This window comes from Vipera ursinii (assembly GCF_947247035.1).
Source record: "Vipera ursinii genome assembly, chromosome: 1".
In the NCBI taxonomy this organism is placed as follows: domain Eukaryota; kingdom Metazoa; phylum Chordata; class Lepidosauria; order Squamata; family Viperidae; genus Vipera; species Vipera ursinii.
The window spans coordinates 178,462,824-178,487,955 of NC_139512.1; the positions used below are offsets into that span (position 1 = coordinate 178,462,824).

Below are 25,132 nucleotides of genomic sequence, written 5' to 3' on the forward strand. Positions count from 1 at the left end.
CCCCTCTCCTTGCCCTGGCTATAGGAGAAGGAAGGGGCGTTCCCCCCCCCCACACACCCCTCTCCTTGCCCTGGCTATAGGGAGAAGGAAGGGGCGTTTCCCCCCCCACACACCCCTCTCCTTGCCCTGGCTATAGGGAGAATGAAGGGGCATCCCGCCCCCACACACCCCTCTCATTGCCCTGGCTATAGGGAGAAGGAAGGGGCGTTCCCCCCCACACACACCCCTCTCCTTGCCCTGGCTATAGGGAGAATGAAGGGGCATCCCCCCCACACACACCCCTCTCCTTGCCCTGGCTATAGGGAGAATGAAGGGGCATCCCCCCCCCACACACCCCTCTCCTTGCCCTGGCTATAGGGAGAAGGAAGGGGCATCCCCCCACACACACACACCCCTCTCCTTGCCCTGGCTATAGGGAGAAGGAAGGGGCATCCCCCCCCCACACACCCCTCTCCTTGCCCTGGCTATAGGGAGAAGGAAGGGGCATCCCCCCCCACACACACACCCCTCTCCTTGCCCTGGCTATAGGGAGAAGGAAGGGGCGTTCCCCCCCCCCCACACACCCCTCTCCTTGCCCTGGCTATAGGGAGAAGGAAGGGGCATCCCCCCACACACACACACCCCTCTCCTTGCCCTGGCTATAGGGAGAAGGAAGGGGCGTTTCCCCCCACACACCCCTCTCCTTGCCCTGGCTATAGGGAGAAGGAAGGGGCGTTCCCCCCCCCACACACCCCTCTCCTTGCCCTGGCTATAGGGAGAAGGAAGGGGCATTCCCCCCCCACACACACACCCCTCTCCTTGCCCTGGCTATAGGGAGAAGGAAGGGGCATCCCCCCCCACACCCCTCTCCTTGCCCTGGCTATAGGGAGAAGGAAGGGCATCCCCCCCCCACACCCCTCTCCTTGCCCTGGCTATAGGGAGAAGGAAGGGGCATCCCCCCACACACACCCCTCTCCTTGCCCTGGCTATAGGGAGAAGGATGGGGCATCCCCCCCACACACCCCTCTCCTTGCCCTGGCTATAGGGAGAAGGAAGGGGCATCCCCCCCCACACACCCCTCTCCTTGCCCTGGCTATAGGGAGAATGAAGGGGCGTTCCCCCCCCACACCCCTCTCCTTGCCCTGGCTATAGGGAGAAGGAAGGGGCGTTTCCCCCCACACCCCTCTCCTTGCCCTGGCTATAGGGAGAAGGATGGGGCATCCCCCCCACACACCCCTCTCCTTGCCCTGGCTATAGGGAGAAGGAAGGGGCATTCCCCCCCCCACACACCCCCTCTCCTTGCCCTGGCTATAGGAGAAGGAAGGGGCATCCCCCCCCCACACACCCCTCTCCTTGCCCTGGCTATAGGGAGAAGGAAGGGGCGTTTCCCCCCCACACACCCCTCTCCTTGCCCTGGCTATAGGAGAAGGAAGGGGCATCCCCCCCCCACACACCCCTCTCCTTGCCCTGGCTATAGGGAGAAGGAAGGGGCATCCCCCCCCCACACACCCCTCTCCTTGCCCTGGCTATAGGGAGAAGGAAGGGGCATTCCCCCCCACACCCCTCTCCTTGCCTTGGCTATAGGGAGAAGGAAGGGGCATTCCCCCCCCCCACATACACCCCTCTCCTTGCCCTGGCTATAGGGAGAAGGAAGGGGCATTCCCCCCACACACACACACCCCTCTCCTTGCCCTGGCTATAGGGAGAAGGAAGGGGCATTCCCCCCCCCACACACCCCTCTCCTTGCCCTGGCTATAGGGAGAAGGAAGGGGCATTCCCCCCCCCACACACCCCTCTCCTTGCCCTGGCTATAGGGAGAATGAAGGGGCATCCCCCCCACACACCCTCTCCTTGCCCTGGCTATAGGGAGAAGGAAGGGGCGTTTCCCCCCCACACATACACCCCTCTCCTTGCCCTGGCTATAGGGAGAAGGAAGGGGCATTCCCCCCACACACACACACCCCTCTCCTTGCCCTGGCTATAGGGAGAAGGAAGGGGCGTTTCCCCCCCCACACACACCCCTCTCCTTGCCCTGGCTATAGGGAGAAGGAAGGGGCATCCCCCCCCACACACACCCCTCTCCTTGCCCTGGCTATAGGGAGAAGGAAGGGGCGTTTCCCCCCCACACACCCCTCTCCTTGCCCTGGCTATAGGGAGAAGGAAGGGGCGTTTCCCCCCCACACACCCCTCTCCTTGCCCTGGCTATAGGGAGAAGGATGGGGCATCCCCCCCCACACACCCCTCTCCTTGCCCTGGCTATAGGGAGAAGGAAGGGGCATTCCCCCCACACACCCCTCTCCTTGCCTTGGCTATAGGGAGAAGGAAGGGGCATTCCCCCCCCCCCCACATACACCCCTCTCCTTGCCCTGGCTATAGGGAGAAGGAAGGGGCATTCCCCCCACACACACCCCTCTCCTTGCCCTGGCTATAGGGAGAAGGAAGGGGCATCCCCCCACACACACACACCCCTCTCCTTGCCCTGGCTATAGGGAGAAGGAAGGGGCGTTTCCCCCCCACACACCCCTCTCCTTGCCCTGGCTATAGGGAGAAGGATGGGGCATCCCCCCCCACACACCCCTCTCCTTGCCCTGGCTATAGGGAGAAGGAAGGGGCATTCCCCCCACACACCCCTCTCCTTGCCTTGGCTATAGGGAGAAGGAAGGGGCATTCCCCCCCCCCCACATACACCCCTCTCCTTGCCCTGGCTATAGGGAGAAGGAAGGGGCATTCCCCCCACACACACACACCCCTCTCCTTGCCCTGGCTATAGGGAGGAGGAAGGGGCGTTTCCCCCCCCACACACCCCTCTCCTTGCCCTGGCTATAGGGAGAAGGAAGGGGCGTTCCCGCTACCCCTCTCCTTGCCCTGGCTATAGGGAGAAGGAAGGGGCATTCCCCCCCCACACACCCCTCTCCTTGCCCTGGCTATCAGGAGAAGGAAGGGGCGTTTCCCCCCCACACCCCTCTCCTTGCCCTGGCTATAGGGAGAAGGAAGGGGCATTCCCCCCCCACACACCCCTCTCCTTGCCCTGGCTATAGGGAGAAAGAAGGGGCATTCCCCCCCACGCACCCCTCTCCTTGCCCTGGCTATAGGGAGAAGGAAGGGGCATTCCCCCCCCCACACACCCCTCTCCTTGCCCTGGCTATAGGGAGAATGAAGGGGCATTCCCCCCCCCCCACACACCCCTCTCCTTGCCCTGGCTATAGGGAGAAGGAAGGGGCGTTTCCCCCCCCCACACACCCCTCTCCTTGCCCTGGCTATAGGGAGAAGGAAGGGGCATTCCCCCCCCACACACCCCTCTCCTTGCCCTGGCTATAGGGAGAAGGAAGGGGCGTTCCCCCTCCCACACACACCCCTCTCCTTGCCCTGGCTAGCAGCCCGGGCAGGGAGGAGGAAGGTGTAAGGTCGCGTGCTTCACATAGAGACGGACACAGAGCTGGGGTAACGATGAGTTTATTCTGAACAGAACGAACTGGGAAAACAGGGGAACCTGGCATCTATTTTTACCTGCCCAGGTGGATGGCATCCAATCAGTACAAACCTGGGCTTCCTGCCAGGCTGACCATGCCTGGGACTGTCAACAGCTTAAGTCGTTAGGCTTATCCCTGGTGATCGGTTATCGCCTGGAGCTGTCCAACCCTCCTGCTGATCTGCACCATCAGCCTCCTGCTATGCTGTCCCTTTGTGTATGCTGGGAAGCATACACTGCACCCCTTCCCCCATAGTGAGGAGGATCCTCTGTCGTTCCTTCTTAACTATATACAGCTTATTTACAATTTTTACATTTAACCCTCCAGATTCCTCCTCCCCCAGGCTTAAGAGCGAACATAATCACTGAGGTAGCTGGGGGCTCTGTGTGTCCTGTTTGATCTTCTCAGGCTTGGCTCTGTAGTGGTTTCAGTTCTGCTTCCTGTTCCTTGGTCTGGTTGTGTTGGTCTGATTTGTGTGTGTGCATGTGTTTCTGTGTTGGCTCTTTGTGACCTGCTGCCCTCAGGCTCTTGCCTACTTTCCCTGTCAGCTCCCTGCCAGGCAGATGGATGCCCCAAAACCCTTCCTGCTGTTCTTCTGGGTGACTGTGACTGTGGCTGTGTGTGTGTTTGTGTTTGCTCTGCCTCCTCCCTTGCTGTTTCCCTAGATTCTCCACCCGTCCTCTCAGGGTCTCTCTTCCTTAGTTGATCCAAGTGTCTCCTCCACACGAGTCCCCCCTCCACCCTTACTCTGTAGGAGAGGGGGCCTGTCTGTTCCACCACTTCACCTGGCACCCATGGATGGCCTGTGCTGTAATTTCTGGCCCAGATCTGCTCCCCTATGTTGAAATTGGTTTTGAGGGTTGGGGGTTCTGTGTCTGCTGATACCCTCTCTGGGTGGAGTCTGTCTAACGTAGTTATGAGGCGTCTGCCCCACCCGAGCTCCGCTGGGCTCTTTCCTGTGGCTGTGCAGGATGTTGCGTGTTGATGGAGGAGGAATGTGGCCAGTCTCTGTTTCCAGTCCCCTTGTACTATTCGTTTGAGTGCATCCTTGGTAGTCCGCACGAACCTCTCTGCCAACCCGTTACTGGCAGGGTGAAAGGGCGCTGAAGTGGCATGCCTAATTCCCAAGGTCCTCAGGAACACTTGGAAATCCGAGGAGGTAAATTGCGCTCTGTTATCAGATACTACTACATCTGGTAACCCATGTGTGGCAAACACTCCCCTTAGTGCCTGTATTGTGCCCGTTGATGTCATGTTGGACACAGGTACCACCTCTAACCACTTGGAGTGACTATCCACGATGACTAAGAAGGTGTGTCCCTGAAATGGCCCCGCATAATCTATATGGACCCTGGACAAGGGGGTGTGAGTCTGTTCCCACTTGTGGACTGGAGCGTGTGCCTGCTCAGGGCGAGACCTTTGGCATGTGTAACATCCTGCTACCAACCCCTCTATCTCTTTATTCAACCCAGGCCACCACAGGTAACTCCTGGCTAGAGCCTTCATCCTTACCACTCCCGGGTGACCCTCGTGAAGGTACTGAAGGACTTTCTCCCTATGTTTTGTGGGGATGATGACCCTGCTCCCCCACAGCAGGCAGCCTTTATGGGTTGAAAGCTTGTGCCTCCGTGTAAAAAATGCTGTGAACTCAGGTCCCGGTGACTTGTCCTGCCACCCGCTGCTAACCCAGGACTGAATTCTGCTAAGAATCTTATCCCTGGGAGTTTCGGCTGCTATGTCGCTAGCGTCTAATGGGCACTCAGCGAGCTGCTTTATTGCTAATATCTGATTAGCAGGAGCGGGATCCGGTCCAGCCTCCCTTAGGGGAAGTCTGCTGAGACTGTCGGCGTGTCCCATTTCCTTTCCTGGTCTGTGGATCAGCTTACAGGAGTATGCTGAAAGAAAAATGGACCAATGGAGCATCTTTGGTGAGAGGATCTGTGGCGTTTGCTTCTCCGTAGTGAATAATCCCAGCAGGGGCTTGTGATCCGTGTAAATGAGGAACTCCCTCCCGTACAGGTAGTCGTGGAACTTTTTTACCCCCGCGACCACTGTCAACGCCTCCTTGTCTATCTGCGCGTAGTTTCTTTCTGCCGCTGACAGGGTCCGGGAATAGTATGTTATGTCCTCCCTTAAGTGGCTGAGAACTGCCCCTATCCCATAAGGGGATGCATCGCACGCTAGGCAGATGGGCTGGTCCTCCCTGAAGTGAGTGACCGTTGCGTCCCCGGCTAGCATGTTCTTAAGGGTCCTGAACGCGCTTGTGTGTGTGGCAGTCCAGTCCCAGGGCGTTTGTTTGTCCAGGAGCCTGTGCAAGGGCTCTGCGATGGTGGCCTTGTGCGGCAGGAATGTATGATAAAAATTTAAGAGACCAAGGAATGCTTGCAGCTCCGCTTTGTTTTTGGGAATTGGGGCTTCCTTGATAGCCCTCACCTTGGAGGCTGACGGGTGGATGCCCTGCGCGTCTATCCTGAATCCCAGGAACTCCGTCTCCGTAACCCCAATTTTACACTTGTCCCTTTTCAGTCTTAGACCCACATCCCTAAAACGACCGAGTACCGCTCTTAGCCGTGATGCCAGGACGTCCTCCAAGCTGGCCGCTAAAAGGACGTCGTCAAAATACGGGCAAACCCCGGGGATCCCCTTTAGCGTTTTTTCCATGACTTCCTGGAAAATCCCCGGAGCTACGCTCACCCCGAATTGCAGTCGGTTTACCCGGAACGCCCCTTTGTGGGTGATGATGGTCTGGGCCCTTGCTGCCTCGGGGTCTACCGGCAGCTACTGATAAGCCTGGGCAAGATCTAATTTTGCGAATATCGCCCCACCATGCAGGGATGCCAGGATGCTGCTTACGGCGGGAACCGGGTACGAATGCGCACTTAACGCCCGGTTGATTGTCCCCTTATAATCTGCGCAGATTCTAATGTCCCCATTTGCCTTTAACGGGGTAACTATGGGGGTCTCCCAGTCCACCCCATCTACCGGCGTCAGTACCCCCTGTTCCACTAACTTATCCAATTCCTGCTCAATTTTATGCTTGAGCGCAAAGGGAACTCTCCTCACCTTCATCCTGACCGGTGGGACTAGGGGATTTAATTTAAAAGAAATCAGGGCCCCGGTGTACTTCCCCAACCGTTTGTCGAAAACATCCGCGAACTCCCTGCAGATGCCCTCCAGGGAGGTGTGGCTCTGCGTTTGGTGGATCCCGGTGATCCCAATGCCCAACGCCCTGAACCATCCTAGCCCCACAAGGCTGGTCCGTTGCCCTTCGACGACCAGCACGCTCAGCTTCCCCTTAAACTCTTTGTAGTGGACCGTCACCGACACCTCCCCCCTGACTTTAATCGGAGAGTTCTGGAAGTCTGAGAGGGTCAGTTTGGATGGCCTCAGGGGAACCCCCCCCCACACACCTCTCCTTGCCCTGGCTAGCAGCCCCGGAAGGGAGGAGGAAGGGGCATTCCCCCCCCACACACACACCTCTCCTTGCCCTGGCTAGCAGCCCCGGAAGGGAGGAGGAAGGGGCATTCCCCCCCACACACACACACCTCTCCTTGCCCTGGCTAGCAGCCCCGGAAGGGAGGAGGAAGGGGCATTCCCCCCCACACACACACACCTCTCCTTGCCCTGGCTAGCAGCCCCGGCAGGGAGGAGGAAGGGGCGTTTTTCCCCTTCTCCTCAGAAAGAAGGGGCGGTTTTCCTTCCCTTCTCTTTGGGAGGCTTGAAACTGTTCCTCCATAAACATGTAACCGAATCATTACTTGACTCTCACTAAAACTAATACATGATTAATCTCTAGTTTGCACATTAGTTTCTAGCTTCATAAAAATGTTCTGCACTTGTTTTTCCACTAAGAAAGCAAAAAAGACATATCCAAATTTTAAGGGTTTTATTTAAACTTCATTTGTGAAGCAACTTTAACCTTGATAATCATAAGCAGCTAACATTGCTTTTTCATTTTGTGCAATTACTGTATTAAGTTTGTATGTATATTTGGAGCCGGTCTTGAGCTGACTTTACTACTTTTAATTCCCCCCTTCTGTTTATTGTTATACTTAGTTGTATAGCTAAAGCACATTTATTCTTAAAAGCTTTTCCATTGGTATTTTGGGTCACTGGACCTACTTCTTAACATCTTAAATCGAAAAGTTATGTGATGGATATTTTTATTAGGTCCAGTTTTCAAGTGTTTCCATAGCTATAAAATTCCTATCTTGTGAAACTTCTAGAGCAGACCTTACGAGCAAGTTACCACTATTATTGCAGAGAGCCTATCCTTGTTTGGGATTGTGATCTGAGTTGGTAAAGGGATTTCTAGAGAGCTGCAAACCGAGTATTTTATAAGGGACTTTATATTTCACACAGATTGTGCAACCCTCTCATAAATGTTTCAGACGCTGCAGGGGGAGCTCCTCCTCTCCCCCCGCCCCCCCAAGAGATGGAATTGCAGCTTCTCTTGCTTGGTGGGCTTCGGGAGGGGGGCAGGAAGACCCTTGGCTCCTTCCCTCCCTCTTTCTCTCTCTTTCTCTTCCTCCTTCTCACCCTCTGCTCTCGGATCAGGCTGCGAGGCTCGGCTGGATGGCTTTGGGTGGTCCTGGCAGCTGACACGGGATCTCTGTGTGTGCGTGTGTGTGTGTGCGCGCACATACGTTGTACATAGACCGGAGAGGCGTACAAGCTGGCGTGTGGGTGGGAGGCCCGCGTGGTGTATATTTCTTCCCCTTTCCCCCCCCGCCCCCTCCTCGATCTGTAAAGAGGTTCCGTAACCCCGGTGGGGATATTTGAGTGTTTTCCCCCCCTTCCCCTCTCTCTCTCTCTCTCTCTCCCCTCATCTCCCCTTCTTGGTGTCTCCCCGTATTTCTCCGTCTGCACCCCTCTCCACCACCACCCCGTCCTCGGAATCCTTCAGAGAACCCCTTCCCCATCCCCTCCTTTTCAGATTTTCAAAGGTGTATTTTGTTTTTTTCCCCTTTTTATCTCTTCGATTTTTCTGTTTTTCTTCTTCTTTTGCTTATAAATGAATAATAACAGTCACCAAATGGGAGGGGCGTTTACTCGTTCCCAAGCAGCTGAGGGGAAACGGTCTTGGAGCTGCTCACAGCCACCTGTGTGCAAGGCTGGCTTTTTAAAAAGGGTTTTACCTTAAGAACCTGGGTGAGGAGGCGCAGGTGGGGCTCGGGTAGGCAACCTTGGCTCTTTTATGACTTGTGGACTTCAACTCCCAGAATTCCTGAGCCAGCCATGCTGAGGAGAAATGGAGAGGTTTCCATGCTGGGCCATGCTGGCTCAGGAATTCTGGGAGTTTAAGCCCAGGACTCATAAAACAGCCAAGGCTGCCTACCTGTCACAAGGGGAAACCAGATTCACTTAACAAACTGAATACTAATTTATCAACTGCAGTGATACACTTAGCAACGGTGGTAAGGTCGCAAAATGGAGCAAAACTCATTAAACAAATGTCTCACTTAACAACACAAATGCAACTCAACCAAATAAAATGTCTTAACAAAAAGGTATTCGTCTCTTAACAGTGATTGTTTGAAAACTGCTGGAATACTGCTGACTAAAGAAAAGGCCAGTTTATTCCTCAGGTGACTGTCCTACTTTCCAAGTAAGTGGCAGGGAGGGGGGGAGGGAGAGAGAGAAGGAGAATATGAATATATGCGGTTGTCCTTACTAGACTTTTAGTAAAGAACTTCAATGAAATATTTTGATGTTTGTTTAATTAAGAGATGAGGTATGGCCCAATTATGCTGTATTTAAAGATGGTAGATTAGCTGCTAAAATTGTTTTTACTTGTTGGGATGAAGGAGAAAGGGTTTTTTCCCCCTTTCTCTTGTCCTTTTCTACACACACACATCCCTTTTTTTCTTTTGTATTTTTCTATTTGTGGTTTTTATAGTTTGCACTGGCTTTTACTATTTTCATTTATAATCCTTAATATAAATATTTGAAAAACAGGACATAAAAATGTGACAGAGACAGAGAGACAGAGAATAACCTGCTATAATCCTGCTGGAATGAAAGGTTATGACAGCTCAGATTACATTGCAGGATCCTCTCTCAGTGTGGATCGTTGTGAGTCCTCTGGCTTTCAGAGGGTGGGGCCAAGAGAGTGACAGGATGAAAATGAGTGCACCTGATCAAGCGCAATTAAAGTTCTTAAACTTTTTTTGTGATATCGATAAAGATGGTGAAGCATTTTAATGTCCATGTTAAACTCATGAAGAGCTGGCTGGCTGGGGAGGGGGGGGATCATGGCTCTCAAAAAATAAGAGCCGGCTGTGCTTCTTGCTCATGTTCACTTGCCTTCTGCACCTTGAGTGTGTGTGTGGGGGGAGGACGAGCTTTGCTGCTGCGGTTTGCATGGCCATGCCCGGGCTATGTCCTGCCGTTAACTCCCAACCTCCACCTTTCCCACTGGGAAAAAGAAGCGGTGGAGCGCTCTGTCCTGGGGGGAAGCAGCAGTGGCAGTGGAACGCTCCATCGGGTGGGGGGGAGTAGTTGAGGCTGGGTGCTCTGTGTGTGGTGGAAGAATCTTTGCAGGAAACTGGTTCTTACATTATTTGATTCACAATACTGGTTATAATTGCCACCGTGCGACACCCACTAGCATGAGGTTTATTTTGCTGTTTGCCCCTGAATAGGCCAACCATGGACAAATCATCCAAGAGAAGAAAAAGTTCGGAAGAACACAGAGTGTTTAATGATGAATGGGCACATTCATTTGCTTTCACCACTGACAAGACTGGTTTACCAGTATGTCTAATATGTGGTGAGAAATTTGCAAACAAGAAGTAGTCTAATGTTGCAAGACATTTCCAAAATAAACACACAGCCTTTGCTGAAAAATACCCAGAAGAGAGAAAAAAAGCCGTTTCGGAATTGATGCGGAAGGTTGATCAGAGCAAGAATCAATTTAAGAAGTGGGTGACGTCTGCAAGTTCAACTACATATGCTAGTTTTGTGGCTGCTCAGGAAATAGCCGTTCACAGATGGAGAATATATGAAGGAATCATTCATTAAGATTTCAGAACATCTATTCTCAGACTTCAAAAACAAGAGTGAAATTGTGCAGAAAATCAGAGATATGCCCCTCTCTGCGAAGACTGTTAAAGACAGAACCCTAAAAATGGCAGAAAACATCACCAGACAGCAAATTAAAGACATCAATTCAGCTGAGGCATACTCAATTGCCTGTGATGCATCCAAAGACACAGGTGATATTGAACAAATAGCGCTGTTCTGCCGATATGTGAACTCTGCTGGGCCACAAGAAGAAATGTTTGAGTTGATACCACTGAAAGGCCAAACAAGGGGAGAGGACATCTGTGAGGCTGTCTTGGATTATTTTAGAACCAATGAAATCAACACCACCCACCTTGTGTCAGTGGCTACTGATGGACAGATGGACGACCCCCAGGGGGAGGGCCTTCTCTGTTGGGGTGCTTGCCCTTTGGAATCAGCTCCCCCAAGAACTTCGGATGGCCCCAGATCTCCGGTCCTTTCGTCGCGACCTAAAGACATACCTTTTCCAACAGGCCGACCTGGACTGAAGATGGGGTTTTTTAATATTGTTTTAATTTTTATTGGTTTTAGTAATTAATTATGGGGCTTTGTAATTTAATTCTTTTTAAATATTTGTATCATTGTTTTTTTATAGTTGTTTTATTGTTGTGAGCCGCCCTGAGAAAGAATTTGAAAGAAAGAAAGATTTGAAGCACGCATCTTCAAATTTAGGAGACAGAGCTGTACTCCTGCATCTGAACAGATTAAGGAATTGATATGCAAGTTAAAAAGCCATGGAAAGCAATACAGAACTTCCTTTCTCAGCTGAAATGCGCTTGCAAGTGGTCTGGTGAGTTGTATAAAGTAAAGTATAAAGTAAAGTATAAAGTAGCTTATATGTAAGGAGGAGGAAGCGCTTATTTACAGTGTGAGCCATAAGCTTTTCATAGAAGCCTGCATGTAGATCCACTTGGGATTTCTTGGAATTTCTTTCAGGCATATATTCTAAACAGCATTTCTGAAGTTCTGAATACAATCAGCCATTTTCCCTAGGATTAAAACCACTGGTTTACCACAGACCTCCTTGTAGCTGCTATTCTACCAGAGACTGTCAAGAGATTTAAAAAGACTCCCAGTGGCTGGATCAAGTGTCACCAAGCACTCAGTCCCAGATTGATCCATCAAATATGGTCATGCACAGATCATATTCTAATTCAGATCATCCCAGAAATAACAATTTACAATATAAAATATGTGTGGCATTAGGGATTAAAACAGTACTGTGTGCAAAATATGTATTTCTTAAAATATTCTGCTGTGCACTCACTGTTCAGAGCAAGCCTCAAAAGAATATTCTTTTACCATGTCCTGAAGCTAAAAACTTCCCAAATAAGGTTACATTTAAATATGTAGGCTCCGATATGCATTTTCGATCACTTTATAAGTGTATGATGTTCCCACTCCCCCTTTGGCAAAGTTGCTGGTGTTGTTTCTCTGCGAAAGCTGAACAAGGATAGATTCTTCATGAATCCCCATCATTTTGATTCCTGTTGAGTTTTTGTGAAAAGACCTTCAAAGTAGTCTTTTTTTGTCCCCATGTTTAAATAGGTTTTTATTTCAAGAAGTCTGTAAATCAGACAACCCTGCTAATTTTGATGTTTTGGCTGCAGATTTTCACACACTGTCCAAAATGGTGATGGGGACAGGTTGGAAAAAGGAATGAGCCAGGATGTTTACTTTTTTCATGACAACACAAAGAATTACATCTTTCTGTTAGAAGAGAAGGTAAGAGAAAGGAAAGGTGAGGGTGGGGAGAGGAAGAGAAAGGGGAAAAATAAGACAGTAGACATCTAGGTTGGATATCTCCTTGCTAATCTTTGATTGGTTACATCTTGTCCTGCCCTCAGGTGATTTGGAGAATATGTCAATCTTCTCTTCTCTATGGCAGCCCCTCGAATATTGGCAGACAACAATCATGTCACACCTAATCTTTTTTTTAGACTAGATGTATCTAATTCACTGAACCGATCATCATACGACTTAGCCTTTCAGTCTCCTAATCATCTTTGTTGCTCTTCTCTGAACTCTTTCTAGACCAGACATGTCAAACACAAGGCCCGGGGGCTGGATTCGGCCCGAAAAGTGGTTTCATGTGGCCCCCGAAGCCATCCTGGAAACAGTGAGGGAACAGCCCCCGCTGCCTTGGCCCAGAGACCCTCCTCCTGCCAGAGACCCCCACATCTGTCCCACTCCTGCCCAGGCCCCCATAGGCACCCTTGATGCCAATGATGTAGAGCTGGCCATGCCCACCCAGTAGGCCACACCCTCCCTGGCTGTTCTCCCCAGCTTGGTGTTGTCTCCAAATGTGATGGGTTCCCTTTTATTCCCACTTCTAAATTATTTATGAAGATGTTAAAAAGTAACAAATCCATGTAGTTGTGAGGCTGTCTCTCCCACTACTTGAGGGGCTGACACAGAGGAGGTCAAAATATTCTTCAAAGCACCTGAGGGCAGGACCAGATTATCTGTTACAAATATTCTCTTTTTGTTGGGCTTGATGTGTAATAACAGATACATTTATTATTGCTTTGTAAGGGGAAACATCTTTTCTTCCAGCTGTTGTGAGTAAAGCTGCCTTTTGCAATTGATCAATCGTGATTTTGGCAATGGCAATGGTGTCCAAATGGTGCTCCAGTTGTTTTGGGATTGCTCCCAAGGTGTCCCTTACTACTAGTACTACTTTGCCTTTTTCCCCCCAGTTCTATTTCTATTTGCAGGTCTTTGTATTTTGTTATCTTCTTCAGTCTTTATCTTCTCTTCTACTGTCTCCAGGTATTGTCCCATCAAATGTCTAGACTTTTCTGTTTTTCTTATTTGTAATTGGCTTGTTATTGGCAGGTGCCTATCTGTTGGAATTCTAAAGTCCCAGAACACTTCAGCTTCTTCGTTTTATGTCTATTTTACGGTCCCACCAGTTTTTGCTTGCAGGAAAATGGTATTTCTTGCAGATCTTGCAATGTACTGTGTTGCTCCTTTGTCATGTTTGTAGTAAGTTTGTGCAATTTTCTTTGGTTGGACTGTTTAATGCAGGGCTTTCAACTTTTTCACCCATTGTACCACTTTTAGGATATGGTAACATCCGAGTACCACCATTTGCCTAGCAAGGTGGAAAGGAAAAAAGTGATGAAGAACAGGTAGTCCTTGACTTACAACAGTTCGCTTAGTGAATGTTCAAAGTTACAGTGGCACTGAAAAAAGTGCCCCCCAAGGCACAGCCGAGCAGGACACTTGCCTGTCCACCCGGTGGCGCTCTTTTTCCTGTCCGAGGTTTTCATTGTTGTGAGCATTTCTGTTGAGGATTGGCAGCATGGGTGGGGTGGGGGTGGGGTGTTTGGTTTTTATTCCCCCCACCTTCTACTGGGTGGTTGCAGCAGATTTTGGTCACTTCACATGATCCTGGGACACCAAGCATCTGAATGTAAATCACAAGACCCTGGAGATGCTGCACTATTCCAGCTGATCAGTGCTTCTTCTGGGCTCAGCAGAAGCACCAGGAACAGCGCCGAGCTCCAGCTGTAGCCTGATGCTGATCCTGGCTCTTCCGCTGAGCCCTGACAGCCCTGCAGCTCCAGCCATCTCTCGCTCAGGCTTGTGCGGTGCTACCACCAGTTCAGCTCATTCCTCTCCCCCACTACCACTTTTCTAGGATGGTCACGTACCACCTGCCAGGTGCCAATGTACCACAGGTGGTACCCGTACCACTGGTAGAAAAGCCCTGGTTTAATGTTAGGTTGTTTGGCAGTTCCTTGACTGGGGTGTTGTTTACTTCTGGATTGTTGGTCTGATGTTAATCTTGGTGTTATGCTCAGTGTTGATTGCTGAAGTGTTTTGGTCTTTTTGTTCCCTTTTTGGCTTTTTGATTGTCTCTTTTGCCCAGTAGGAAGATGTTGTTTATGTCTACATGTCTATTGGTGGCCAATTGGTAAGAGTGAAGAGTGTAGTCTACTTCCAGGAATTCTCGTGTTTTTGAGCTTGGCTTGATTTAAGATGGTCAATAACATAGAGGCATAAAGGTAACCCCTTCTCTGCCCAATCAGATTACATAACAGATGTCAATGGTTGGCCAATGTCTTTTTTCAGATTTGTTATTGTTGTTTTAGCGATTGTCTATCCACTGCAGGATGAAGGCCTCTTCCTCATGTTTCCAGCCAATATGGTCTTGAGCTTTCTTTTGTCAATTGGGCCCCCAATAGTTGCTGTTGTCATTGATCAATCTTGTTTTAGGTTTTTCATGGACATTTTTATCAAATGGTATCCATTCTATGACTGCCTTGGTCCACCTGCCATCAGTTCTTCTTGCTGTGTGACCATTTCCATTTCCATTTCAATTCTTTTACTCTCTTGATGATATTGTATACTTTCATTTGTTCTCTAATCCATGTGCAGGTCTTTCTATCTTGTCTTGTAATGCTAAGCATGTATCTTTGCATGGCTCTTTAGGCCACTTGTAGTCTTTGTATCGATTGTGAGGTTAGTGTTTATGTTGCACTGGGGTATGTTAGAACAGGTAGCATAACACTAATCAAAAACATTTTCTCTTCAGACATACGGGAAGGTTGTTCTTGAAAATTACACTTAGCTTGTTGAATGCCTGCCAACCACATTTAACGTGCCATTCAATTTCCTTTTTGTATCACCTTCCATTGAGATCCATTGGCCAAGGTATAGGTAGTGGTCTACTACATCTAGTTCTTCTTCAGATATAATTTTCTGGGTGAATTTATTAAACATAACCTGGCTCTTTTTCAGGTTTATTTTTAAGCCAAATAGTTCTCTTTTGTGCAACCATTGTATGTGTCTTTGCAGCTCTTCTGGGTCTTGTGAGAAGAAAAGAACATCTTCTGCAAATCTTAAGTAATTTAAGTAGGTGCCATTAATTTTTATTCCATCTTTTGCCCAGTCTAGTTTGTGAAATAATTCTTCAAGGCAGACTGAGAAAAGGATAGGTGATATTGTATCACCTTGTCATACCCCTTGTTCTATCTTGATTTTCAGTTTAAGAGCATTAAGGCAAATAGTCACCGTTGTTTTTTATTTGTTCGTAGTAAGTTTATGTTAGCAGTATCTATGCCTTTTTTGGACCAGTGCTTTAATTATTGCTTGCTGGAATGCTGAGTCAAACGCCTTTTTGTAGTCAATGAAAGCCATGCACAGAGAGAGGCATGGTGCATTTGTTCTGCCTTTCAGTGACTTGCTGAACAGCCTGGATGTGATCCATTGTGCTATAACCACTTCTGAACTCTGCCTGCTTCTTTGGCTGTGCATCATTTAATGTTCTCAATATTCTTTTTGCTATTATTTTAGTGAAAACCTTGTAGACTGAAAGAAGGCTTATTGGGCAATAGTTCTTTAAATCATCTTGGGGCCCTTTCTTTCTTTCTTCAGCATTTTTCCATGCATCGAGTATTTTTTTTTCTCTGAGGCATCTTGAGTATAATTTTGCTAGTATCTTGTGTAAAAGTATTTCATTTGTAACACAGTCATTTCTGGAAGCCCTACCATTTTTCATTGATTTTATGGAGCTTGATACTTTCTCCACCAGGATATCTGGCATTTCCTCCTTCATGGGTGTTGTTACTTTTGAATAATCTTGATGCTTGTATAGCTGTGAATACAATTTTCCAATTACTTCTAACATTTCCTGTCTTGTTCTACACAAAAAGCCATCTTCATGTTTTAATGCAAAAACCTTCCATCTTGTATCTATAAGCTTGCATTTTGCTCTATTAATCCCTTTGTTCTCTTTAATTGTCTTTTTCACAAGCTTCATATTAAACTAATGTGTTTCTTCCATATAGGCCAGTCACTTTTTCTCCTCTTATTGTTCTTCCTATTCTTGCATTAAAGTCACCCATTAGTATTTTGTATTGGCATTTTTCTTTGTCTTGAAGACAGACCACATCATATCACTATTCCACCTCATCATCACTATAGTTTATTGTTGGAGCATAAGCTTGAATGATTTGAAGTTTGTATTGTTTGTTCAATTGACTGATGCATTGGGCTACTCTGTCTGATACACTTTCAAATTTTACTACAGATTCTTTCAGCTTTTGATTGATGAGAAAACCTACTTGGCCACATCATCCATCTTTGGGAATAGAGCATAATCTGCCACGCTGATTCCAGTGTGGGTCAGCAGATGCAATTGGTGTGAGTCTTGGTTATCCATCATGGCCTTTTCGCCTTGAGTGTCCCTACTAGAAATATACATGTCTTTTTTTTAAAAAAAATATACTTTATTAAACAAGTTTTAAATAAAAACAAGAACATTATTACAAAGTACTGAAAAGTGCGTCAAATAGAAAAACACCACAACACCCTATATACCAAAAAACAAAAACAACAACATTAAACAAGACCAGGGAGTGTAATACTACCCCTAATTTTCTTTTTCTCATACATCCCAGGCTAAGTAACCTTTAATTACCAAATATTAGAAATCTATAATTGTATATATCTCCAGATTCTATACCTCAAATAATAATACACAATTACAAGAGGTGATGGGGATCCAAATAGTTAAAAAAGTTAAATATTTAGGTATTTGGTTATCTTCAAGGTGTCCATCTATAAAGGAGTTAAATTATCAAAAATTGATGACCGAGATGGAGAAGAAATTAGACAGCTGGAAAAACATTCAACTCTCAATCCTAGGACGAATCGCAGTGATTTAAGACTCATATTTTGCCAAAGTGGTTATACCTATTCCAAACTGCTCCTGCAAAACTAGGTAAGAAATTTTTTAAAAAACTAGAACAGATAGTTGGTAAATTCATATGGAATAATCGAAAGCCGCATATTAAAAGGAGAACGCTGCAAGAGCACAAAACAAGGGGAGGACTGGGGCTCCCACATTGGGAGCTGTATTACCATGCCTCTGTCTTGGCTTGGATTAGGGACTGGGTTGTATTATCTAGAAGGAGGGTGTTAACTATTGAAGGATATAATTTAACGCAGGGATGGCATGCCTATCTCTGGCCAAGGAAGGATAGTCAATATAAAGTTTTCTCTAATCATTACATTAGGGATGTATTGATAAACTCTTGGGGTATGGTGAGAGGGTGGATCTATACAAAGATACCTGGCTGGTTTACTCCTTTGGAAGCTGTAGCTTATTCGACGTTACACAATCCAGACAGAAATTATATGTATAAGGATCTCATAGATCTGAGAGGCAATCTTAAATCCAGGGAGGAGTTACATTCTGGGGGTATAGAGTTGGATTGGTGGTCATATTCTCAAATGAGCTCAAGGTTTAATAGGGATAAGCAGGAATTTGGAATCAATATAATCCCACAAGAATTAGACAAGATTTTATGGGGAAGTGATGCTAAATTTTTATCTAAGACCTATAATCTTTTGTTTCATGGGATGGAAGGGGGAACAATAAATGATGTAATGATTGCCTGGGGGAGAAATATTGGTCGCACTATAGAATTAGAGGAGTGGGAACAAATTTGGAAGAAAAATATAAAATTAACGTTAACAACGGCATTTAAAGAAAATATGTACAAAATGTTGTATAGATGGTACTTAGCTCCCGCACGAATTTCAAAAATGTTTCCCAATACAAATGACAAATGTTGGAAATGTGATTCTGCCAGGGGCACTTTCTACCATCAATGGTGGACTTGTCCAAAGGTTAGGCGTTACTGGACCAATATAAAAAATTGGTTATTTCAAATAACAGGATATGATTTTCAATTCGACCCAGCTATTTTGCTCTTGGGGATGAAGCCACAAGAAGTACCAAAAATGTTTGGTATCTATTAATACATATTACAACAGCGGCGCGTATGACTTATGCGCAATATTGGAAGACGAAGGAAATCCCAATGGACTATCAAGTAATAGAGAAAGTATTACTATGCGCAGAGTCAGATCGAATGACATATATTCTCAAAGGGAAAAGTGAATCACTTTTTAATAAAAGTTGGGACTCCTGGTATTCATGGTTACAAAATAGAATATTTAACTTCAATATACATGTCTGATGACATAGCCCACAATTTCATTTACACACACAAGCCCCTTTCACCTCATCAAGGCCCCAATCATAGCAGCAGCTTTCATATTTCTTTTGAGGAAAGAAAAGAAGGCATTTCTGGAAAATTACATTCCAAAGCTTTTCTTCAGATGTAGTGTGAATCATCCCTGGTGTCAAAACGTTCTCAGTGTGAAAGTAACAACCAGTAGGCAGGTACGACTAACAGACAGTTTATTCCCCTCCCCACAGCTGCCACGACGGTTCGTCCCTCGCCCTGCTGGTGCCGCATGCCACAAGCCACGAGGCGCCCCGCCCCGATGGTGTCGTTGGCTTGCCTCCGATGGCCTCCCTGTGCTCCAGCTGCACCGCCGTCAGATCCACGCTGAGCCACTCCTTGTTGCAGTGGCATTACCAGGCTCTGGCACTCAACAGATGACGGCCTCCTGGAACTGGCTCCTCGGCTGATGGAATGCAGTCTGCGCAATGTGCTCGTCAGGCTGCCCAGCTTCCTGGTGACAACCCTGGCCAGCAGGGAGTTCAGTAGGGAGTCAGCGGTCCCACGCTGCTTTCCCCCCCTCCTTTGTGTGTCAGGCCCATGGGGCTCAACACCTGATATAGATTTTTTTCAGAATTTGAAATCTCAGCAAAAGAACAGCTGGGAGAAATCAGAGAGAAATTTTTTTGTAATTTTCTTTGCCTGATTGCTATCAAACAACAGCTTCTCAGTGTGATTATTTCACATCTGTCCAATAAATTTAGCATCTCATCTTTGTCTTTGTTGGTTAAATGTTCTGGATAGATCTACCTTCGAGCATATTTCTTCGACTTCCCCCTCCATTTCTTCCAGCTGCTGTTGCCGCATCCTCTCTTCTATGGATTCTGTGTCATCTGTAATAACAACATAATTAGTACTTGTGAAGTTAAACTTCAATCAATCACTTTCATTTTTAAAATGAAAATAATTAAAATGGGTTAAAAATACATACTTGCTTCAGTTTCTTGAAGTTGCTTCTGAAGTTTCTCCTTTAGTTTCTTGTTTTCCTCAAGAAGGCTTGCCTTCTTGTGGGCCAGTTTTCTATTTTCTTCATCCAGCTAAGATACAGACATTATAAGAAGCATCACTCAGTCACAGAATAGAAATAAGCAGACAGAAAGAGAAATTTAACACAGGATTATAAGGGAAATGAATTACTCACGTCTGTGATTCTTGCCAGTAGTCCATTGATGTACTCCTTCCATTTTCTTTGTGCCTCTCTGTATTTCCGGAGACAGATCTAAAAAAACTTCAATCAATCACTTTCATTTTTAAAATGAAAATAATTAAAATGGGTTAAAAATACTTACTTTCTTCAGTTTCCTGAAGTTGCTTCTGAAGTTTATCCTTTAGTTTCTTGTTTTCCTTAAGAAGGCTTGCCTTCTTGTGGGCCAGTTTTCTATTTTCTTCCTCCAGCTAAGATACAGACATTATAAGAAGCATCACTCAGTCACAGAATAGAAATAAGCAGACAGAAAGAGAAATTTAACACAGGATTGTAAGGGAAATGAATTACTCACGTCTGTGATTCTTGCCAGTAGTCCATTGATGTACTCCTTCCGTTTTTTTGTGCCTCTCTGTATTTCCGGAGACAGATCTAAAAATTTAGATTTTTAGCAGTAAATTTAAACAGGCTGATTACAAATGAGACTGCTGAGAATAATTATGTTGCTGTCCTTCCCTCTATTTGTAAAAATCTGGGAGGAATAAAAATTTAATCCTCTAGCTCTAAATAGGGTGTATGATTAATAAATGCTACTAATTTGGAACTCTTATAAAAAGGGGTTCCTTTAGGGGAAAAAAACTATTATAAATGCATAATACATAAATAACTGTTCTGGTTCTGCCAGACAAATGATGATGGAGAAAGGAACTGATTCTATAATGTCATCATCTTATCTTCAGTAAAACTACAATAATCAAACCATTGAACTATTCTCCTCAATAAATATTAATATTATGCATCTTGATCTCCCAAAAGATTTATTTGTATGACAGTGGATACAGAGATGTGTCTTTTCCCTTTAAAGTGAATTTTTTGAGATAAGTATTCAATAAAACCATCTTAAAACTAGGTTTGATGTCCTATACTGTCGGACTGATTTTACTTTACAGAAAACTATCTATTATGGGCTGCTAGCTGCAGAGGCAGAGCCAGTAAAAAGGAACCCTTTTCACTAATGTATATCCAAGTGGTTTTTGGAGATCTGCTATGCTTATTTCCAAGCATACATACATACACACATACACACACAAACACAAACACAAACACATTTCAAATAAAATTTTAATATTCCTTCCAGATCAGTTTTCAGATATCATGTTCTTAGAAGATTCTGTGTCACCTGTAATAACAACATAATTAGTACTTGTGAAGTTAAACTTCAATCAATCACTTTCATTTTTAAAATGAAAATAATTAAAATGGGTTAAAAAATACTTACTTGCTTCAGTTCTTCAAGTTGCTTTTCTATTTCCTTCTGTTCCTGAAGAAGACTTGCGATCTTGTGGGCCAGTTTTTTATTTTCTTCCTGCAGCTAAGATACAGACATTATAAGAAGCATCACTCAAAGTCACAGAATAGAAATAAGGAGACAGAAAGAGAAATTTAACACAGGATTGTAAGGGAAATGAATTACTCACGTCTGTGATTCTTGCCCGTACTTCATTGATATACTGTTTTCTTTTTGCGTGTCTGTATTTCCGGAGACAGATCTAAAAATTAGATTTTTAGCAGTAAAATTAAACAGGCTGATTACAAATGAGACTGCTGAGAATAATTATGTTGCTGTCTTTCCCTCTATCTTACCTGTCATGTCATTTCTTGGAATCCTAAACTAATCCTAGACTCACACATGTGAGTTGATAATTAAATAAATCAAGTAGAGTATCTCTTACCTCAAAAAGGAGCTTCCCTCCATAATAAAGGAACGCATCCATCATAAATAAAATGTACTATACTTAACCAAACTAAGCTACTCCCAAACTAAATTAAATATATTAAATATGGTAAATAAACAGTGTGTGTAAACTAAACTAAACTGAGTAAATAAGTATGATATTAAATAAAGGGTCCGCATGTTGTCACAGGGGGTCCACAAAGACTTGAACAAATTAACCAAACTAAGCTAAATGCAGCATTTCATCTTGGTTGGTTAAATGTTCTTGAATCATATTTATTCGACTTTCCCCACCATTTCTTCCAGGTGCCGTTGCCGCATCCTCTGTTGTATGGACATCCTGTCAAGCACTGCCCCCCCAAAATAACAACATAATTAGTACTTGTGAAGTTAAACTTCAATCAATCACTTTCATTTTTAAAATGAAAATAATTAAAATGGGTTAAAAAATACTTACTTGCTTCAGTTCTTCAAGTTGCTTCTCTATTTCCTTCTGTTCCTGAAGAAGACTTGCGATCTCATGGGCCAGCTAAGATACAGACATTATAAGAAGCATCACTCAGTCACAGAATAGAAATAAGCAGACAGAAAGAGAAATTTAACACAGGATTGTAAGGGAAATGAATTACTCACGTCTGTGATTCTTGCCCCTAGTTCATTGATATACTGTTTTCTTTTTGCGTGTCTGTATTTCCGCAGACAGATCTAAAAATTAGATTTTTAGCAGTAAAATTAAACAGGCTGATTACAAGTGAGACTGCTGAGAATAATTAAGTTGCTGTCCTTCCCTCTATTTGTAAAAATCTGGGAGGAATAAAAATTTAATCCTCTAGCTCTAAATAGCTATACATTAGTGAAAAGGGTTCCTTTTTACTGGCTCTGGCTCTGCAGCTAGCAGCCCATAATAGTCAGTTTTCTGTCAAGTAAAATCAGGCCGATAGTATAGGAGATAAAAATGAATTTGCTTGGGATTTTATTTATTTCTTTGTTCATTTGGAGCAGTCGGTGTAAGTCAACTAGTTCATCCTCATGTTGCTCTAACCATAGCATGAAGACCCTCACTAGCCATTGTTAAGCAACAATCCTCATGACATCGCCTGACTTTCACCTCTAGCCAGCTTCAGGGAGAGCTGAAGCTGCCTTTAGCTGCTCTGCTGTTAAAATGATGTTTTAATAGCACTCTTCTTACAGGATAAATGTAAGAATAATCGACAGGGCCTCCGAGATAGTGTTGATAACAAGATGGTCAGAGGTTAGGATCCTCCCATCTCTCCTTTAGCATAAGGTAACTCTGGACCTCCTGCCTACTAGTTGTATGGATTTTATGCAGCTGTTTGTAAATTGTCAAGAGTTCATATGGAGTCAGCAGTATAAAAATACTATTAAATCAGTCGGTCTTGCCAGCCTACAGCTCCCAAATATTAAAAAGGTGAGCACCATTTATCAAATCTAAAAGAGGCAAGCGATGTTGCAAATTAATTAGGAAGAGGGATTCCTAATCAGCCCCATGACTACCTACTTTTCTGTGCACCCCAAGCAAGGCCACAGTGTCGTTTCCCAGCCATTCTGGATGTGGGTCCCGAGGACATGTTTAAATGGAACATGTTAACAGAATTGACCAAGAAAGGGCCTGAAAGATGTACAGATATTTTTAAATGTTATCCTAAAACAATTTTTGCTTGTTCCTACATTCCTTTGATTCCTCTTTTATTTCATTATTATTTATGCCATCTTACCTGTCATGTCATTTCTTGGAATCCTAAACTAATCCTAGACTCACACATGTGAGTCGATAATTAAATAAATCAAATAGAGGATCTCATACCTCAAAAAGGAGCTTTTGGGATATAAGCTGTTTGAAGAGCAAGTGAAGGATCCCATGTTGATTTTGGGCTAACAATTTAGGACATAACATTGATTTAGGTACTTGGCAAACAATTTGGGACAGAAATAAAAGGATAACACTGGCCTCATCTTATAAAGAAAATTTATTTAAAATGTTTTATCGATGGCATCTTCCCCCAGCCCGTCTAGCAAAAATGTATACAACAGCATCTCCCAAATGTTGGAAGTGCTCTGAAGAGATAGGCACATATTTCCATACATGGTGGTCTTGCAGTAAAACACAAAAATTTTGGAAAATGATTTGGATTTGGCTGAGAGAAATACTAAAACAAGATATTGAGTTTAGTCCAGAACTTTTCTTGTTGGGAATTACGAAAGAGAAATATCCTAAAGATGTGCTATATTTGATGATCACAGCAGCTAGAATGTCATTTGCGCAAAAATGGAAAAAGAATGAGATCCCAGGAGAAAAAGAGGTTATTAGGAAAATTTGGGATTGCGCAGAAATGGACAAACTAACTTTGGAACTAAAGAATAAAGATCAATCAGATTATTATAGAATTTTGAACAAATTGTATCTTTGGAGGGATAAAAAGAAAGGTCTCTATTAGGTTTTACAGACTAGCTTATTGTTTTAAATATTGTGTTATTTCACTGATTTGTAATTTAAGTGTATTTAAGTGTATTTTTGATCTACATATATACATGTATATATACATATTTGAACATTGTAGACAAGAAGGCTTGTCAGCCCGCTGGTACTGTGTCCAATGTTTTTAAACAATAAACTTAATAAAAAATTTATTAAAAAAAAGGAGCTTCCCTCCATAATAAAGGAACGCATCCATCATAAATAAAATGTACTATACTTAACCAAACTAAGCTACTCCCAAACTAAATTTTCTCCTATAATGTCGGCCTGATTTTACTTTACAGAAAACTGACTATTATGGGCTGCTAGCTGCAGAGGCAGAGCCAGTAAAAAGGAACCCTTTTCACTAATGTATATCCAAGTGGTTTTTGTAGATCTGGTATGCTTATTTCCAAGCATACATACATACACACAAAAACATTTCAAATAAAATTTTAATATATTTCCTTCCAGATCACAGTTTTCAGATATCATAAGTTCTTAGAAGATTCTGTGTCACCTGTAATAACAACATAATTAGTACTTGTGAAGTTAAACTTCAATCAATCACTTTCATTTTTAAAATGAAAATAATTAAAATGGGTTAAAAAAATACTTACTTTCTTCAGTTTCCTGAAGTTGCTTCTGAAGTTTATCCTTTAGTTTCTTGTTTTCCTTAAGAAGGCTTGCCTTCTTGTGGGCCAGTTTTCTATTTTCTTCCTCCAGCTAAGATACAGACATTATAAGAAGCATCACTCAGTCACAGAATAGAAATAAGCAGACAGAGAAATTTAACACAGGATTGTAAGGGAAATGAAGTACTCACGTCTGTGATTCTTGCCAGTAGTCCATTGATGTACTGTTTTCTTTGTGCCTGGTGGCAACCCTGGCCAGCAGGGAGTTCAGTAGGGAGTCAGCGGTCCCACGCTGCTTTCCCCCCCTCCTTTGTGTGTCGGGCCCACGGAGCTCAACACCTGATATAGATTTTTTTCAGAATTTGAAATCTCAGCAAAAGAATCTCAGCTGGGAAAAATCAGAGAGAAATTGTTTTGTAATTTTCTTTGCCTGATTGCTATCAAACAACAGCCTCTCAGCATTTCATCTTGGTTGGTTAAATGTTCTGGATAGATCTACCTTGGAGCATATTTCTTCGACTTCCCCCTCCATTTCTTCCAGCTGCCGTTGCCGCATCCTCTCTTCTATGGATTCTGTGTCATC

General features: G+C 44.9%; 1 protein-coding gene and 1 long non-coding RNA gene across 13 annotated transcripts in view; one reads left to right on the forward strand and one right to left on the reverse strand.

The window, feature by feature from the left end:
- Positions 1 to 16,621, forward strand: part of LOC310635834 — a 16,882-nt gene extending 261 nt beyond the window's left edge. Inside the window, exons 2-4 of the long non-coding RNA XR_014491539.1 lie at positions 11,110 to 11,304; positions 12,125 to 12,239; positions 16,555 to 16,621. This is a non-coding gene — a long non-coding RNA (uncharacterized lncRNA). The remainder of the gene's footprint in view (positions 1 to 11,109; positions 11,305 to 12,124; positions 12,240 to 16,554) is intronic.
- LOC310635621 (FAST kinase domain-containing protein 2, mitochondrial-like) overlaps positions 1 to 25,132 on the reverse strand; it is a 47,795-nt gene that overhangs the window by 8,494 nt on the left and 14,169 nt on the right. For 2 of the 12 annotated variants that reach the window (XM_083354781.1, XM_083354780.1), the window contains 2 exons: positions 25,049 to 25,131; positions 18,414 to 19,159 (listed from right to left, as the gene is read on the reverse strand). In XM_083354781.1, the coding sequence (XP_083210907.1) occupies positions 19,145 to 19,159; positions 25,049 to 25,131 (98 nt within the window). In that variant the 3' untranslated portion in view covers positions 18,414 to 19,144. Of the gene's footprint in view, positions 1 to 16,588; positions 16,715 to 18,413; positions 19,160 to 19,309; positions 19,393 to 19,490; positions 19,597 to 19,700; positions 19,779 to 19,848; positions 19,955 to 20,058; positions 20,136 to 21,181; positions 21,254 to 22,957; positions 23,069 to 24,740; positions 25,002 to 25,048; position 25,132 lie in introns of those variants that run through there. The other 10 variants (XM_083354778.1, XM_083354786.1, XM_083354779.1 and 7 more) reach the window with 10 other exon arrangements.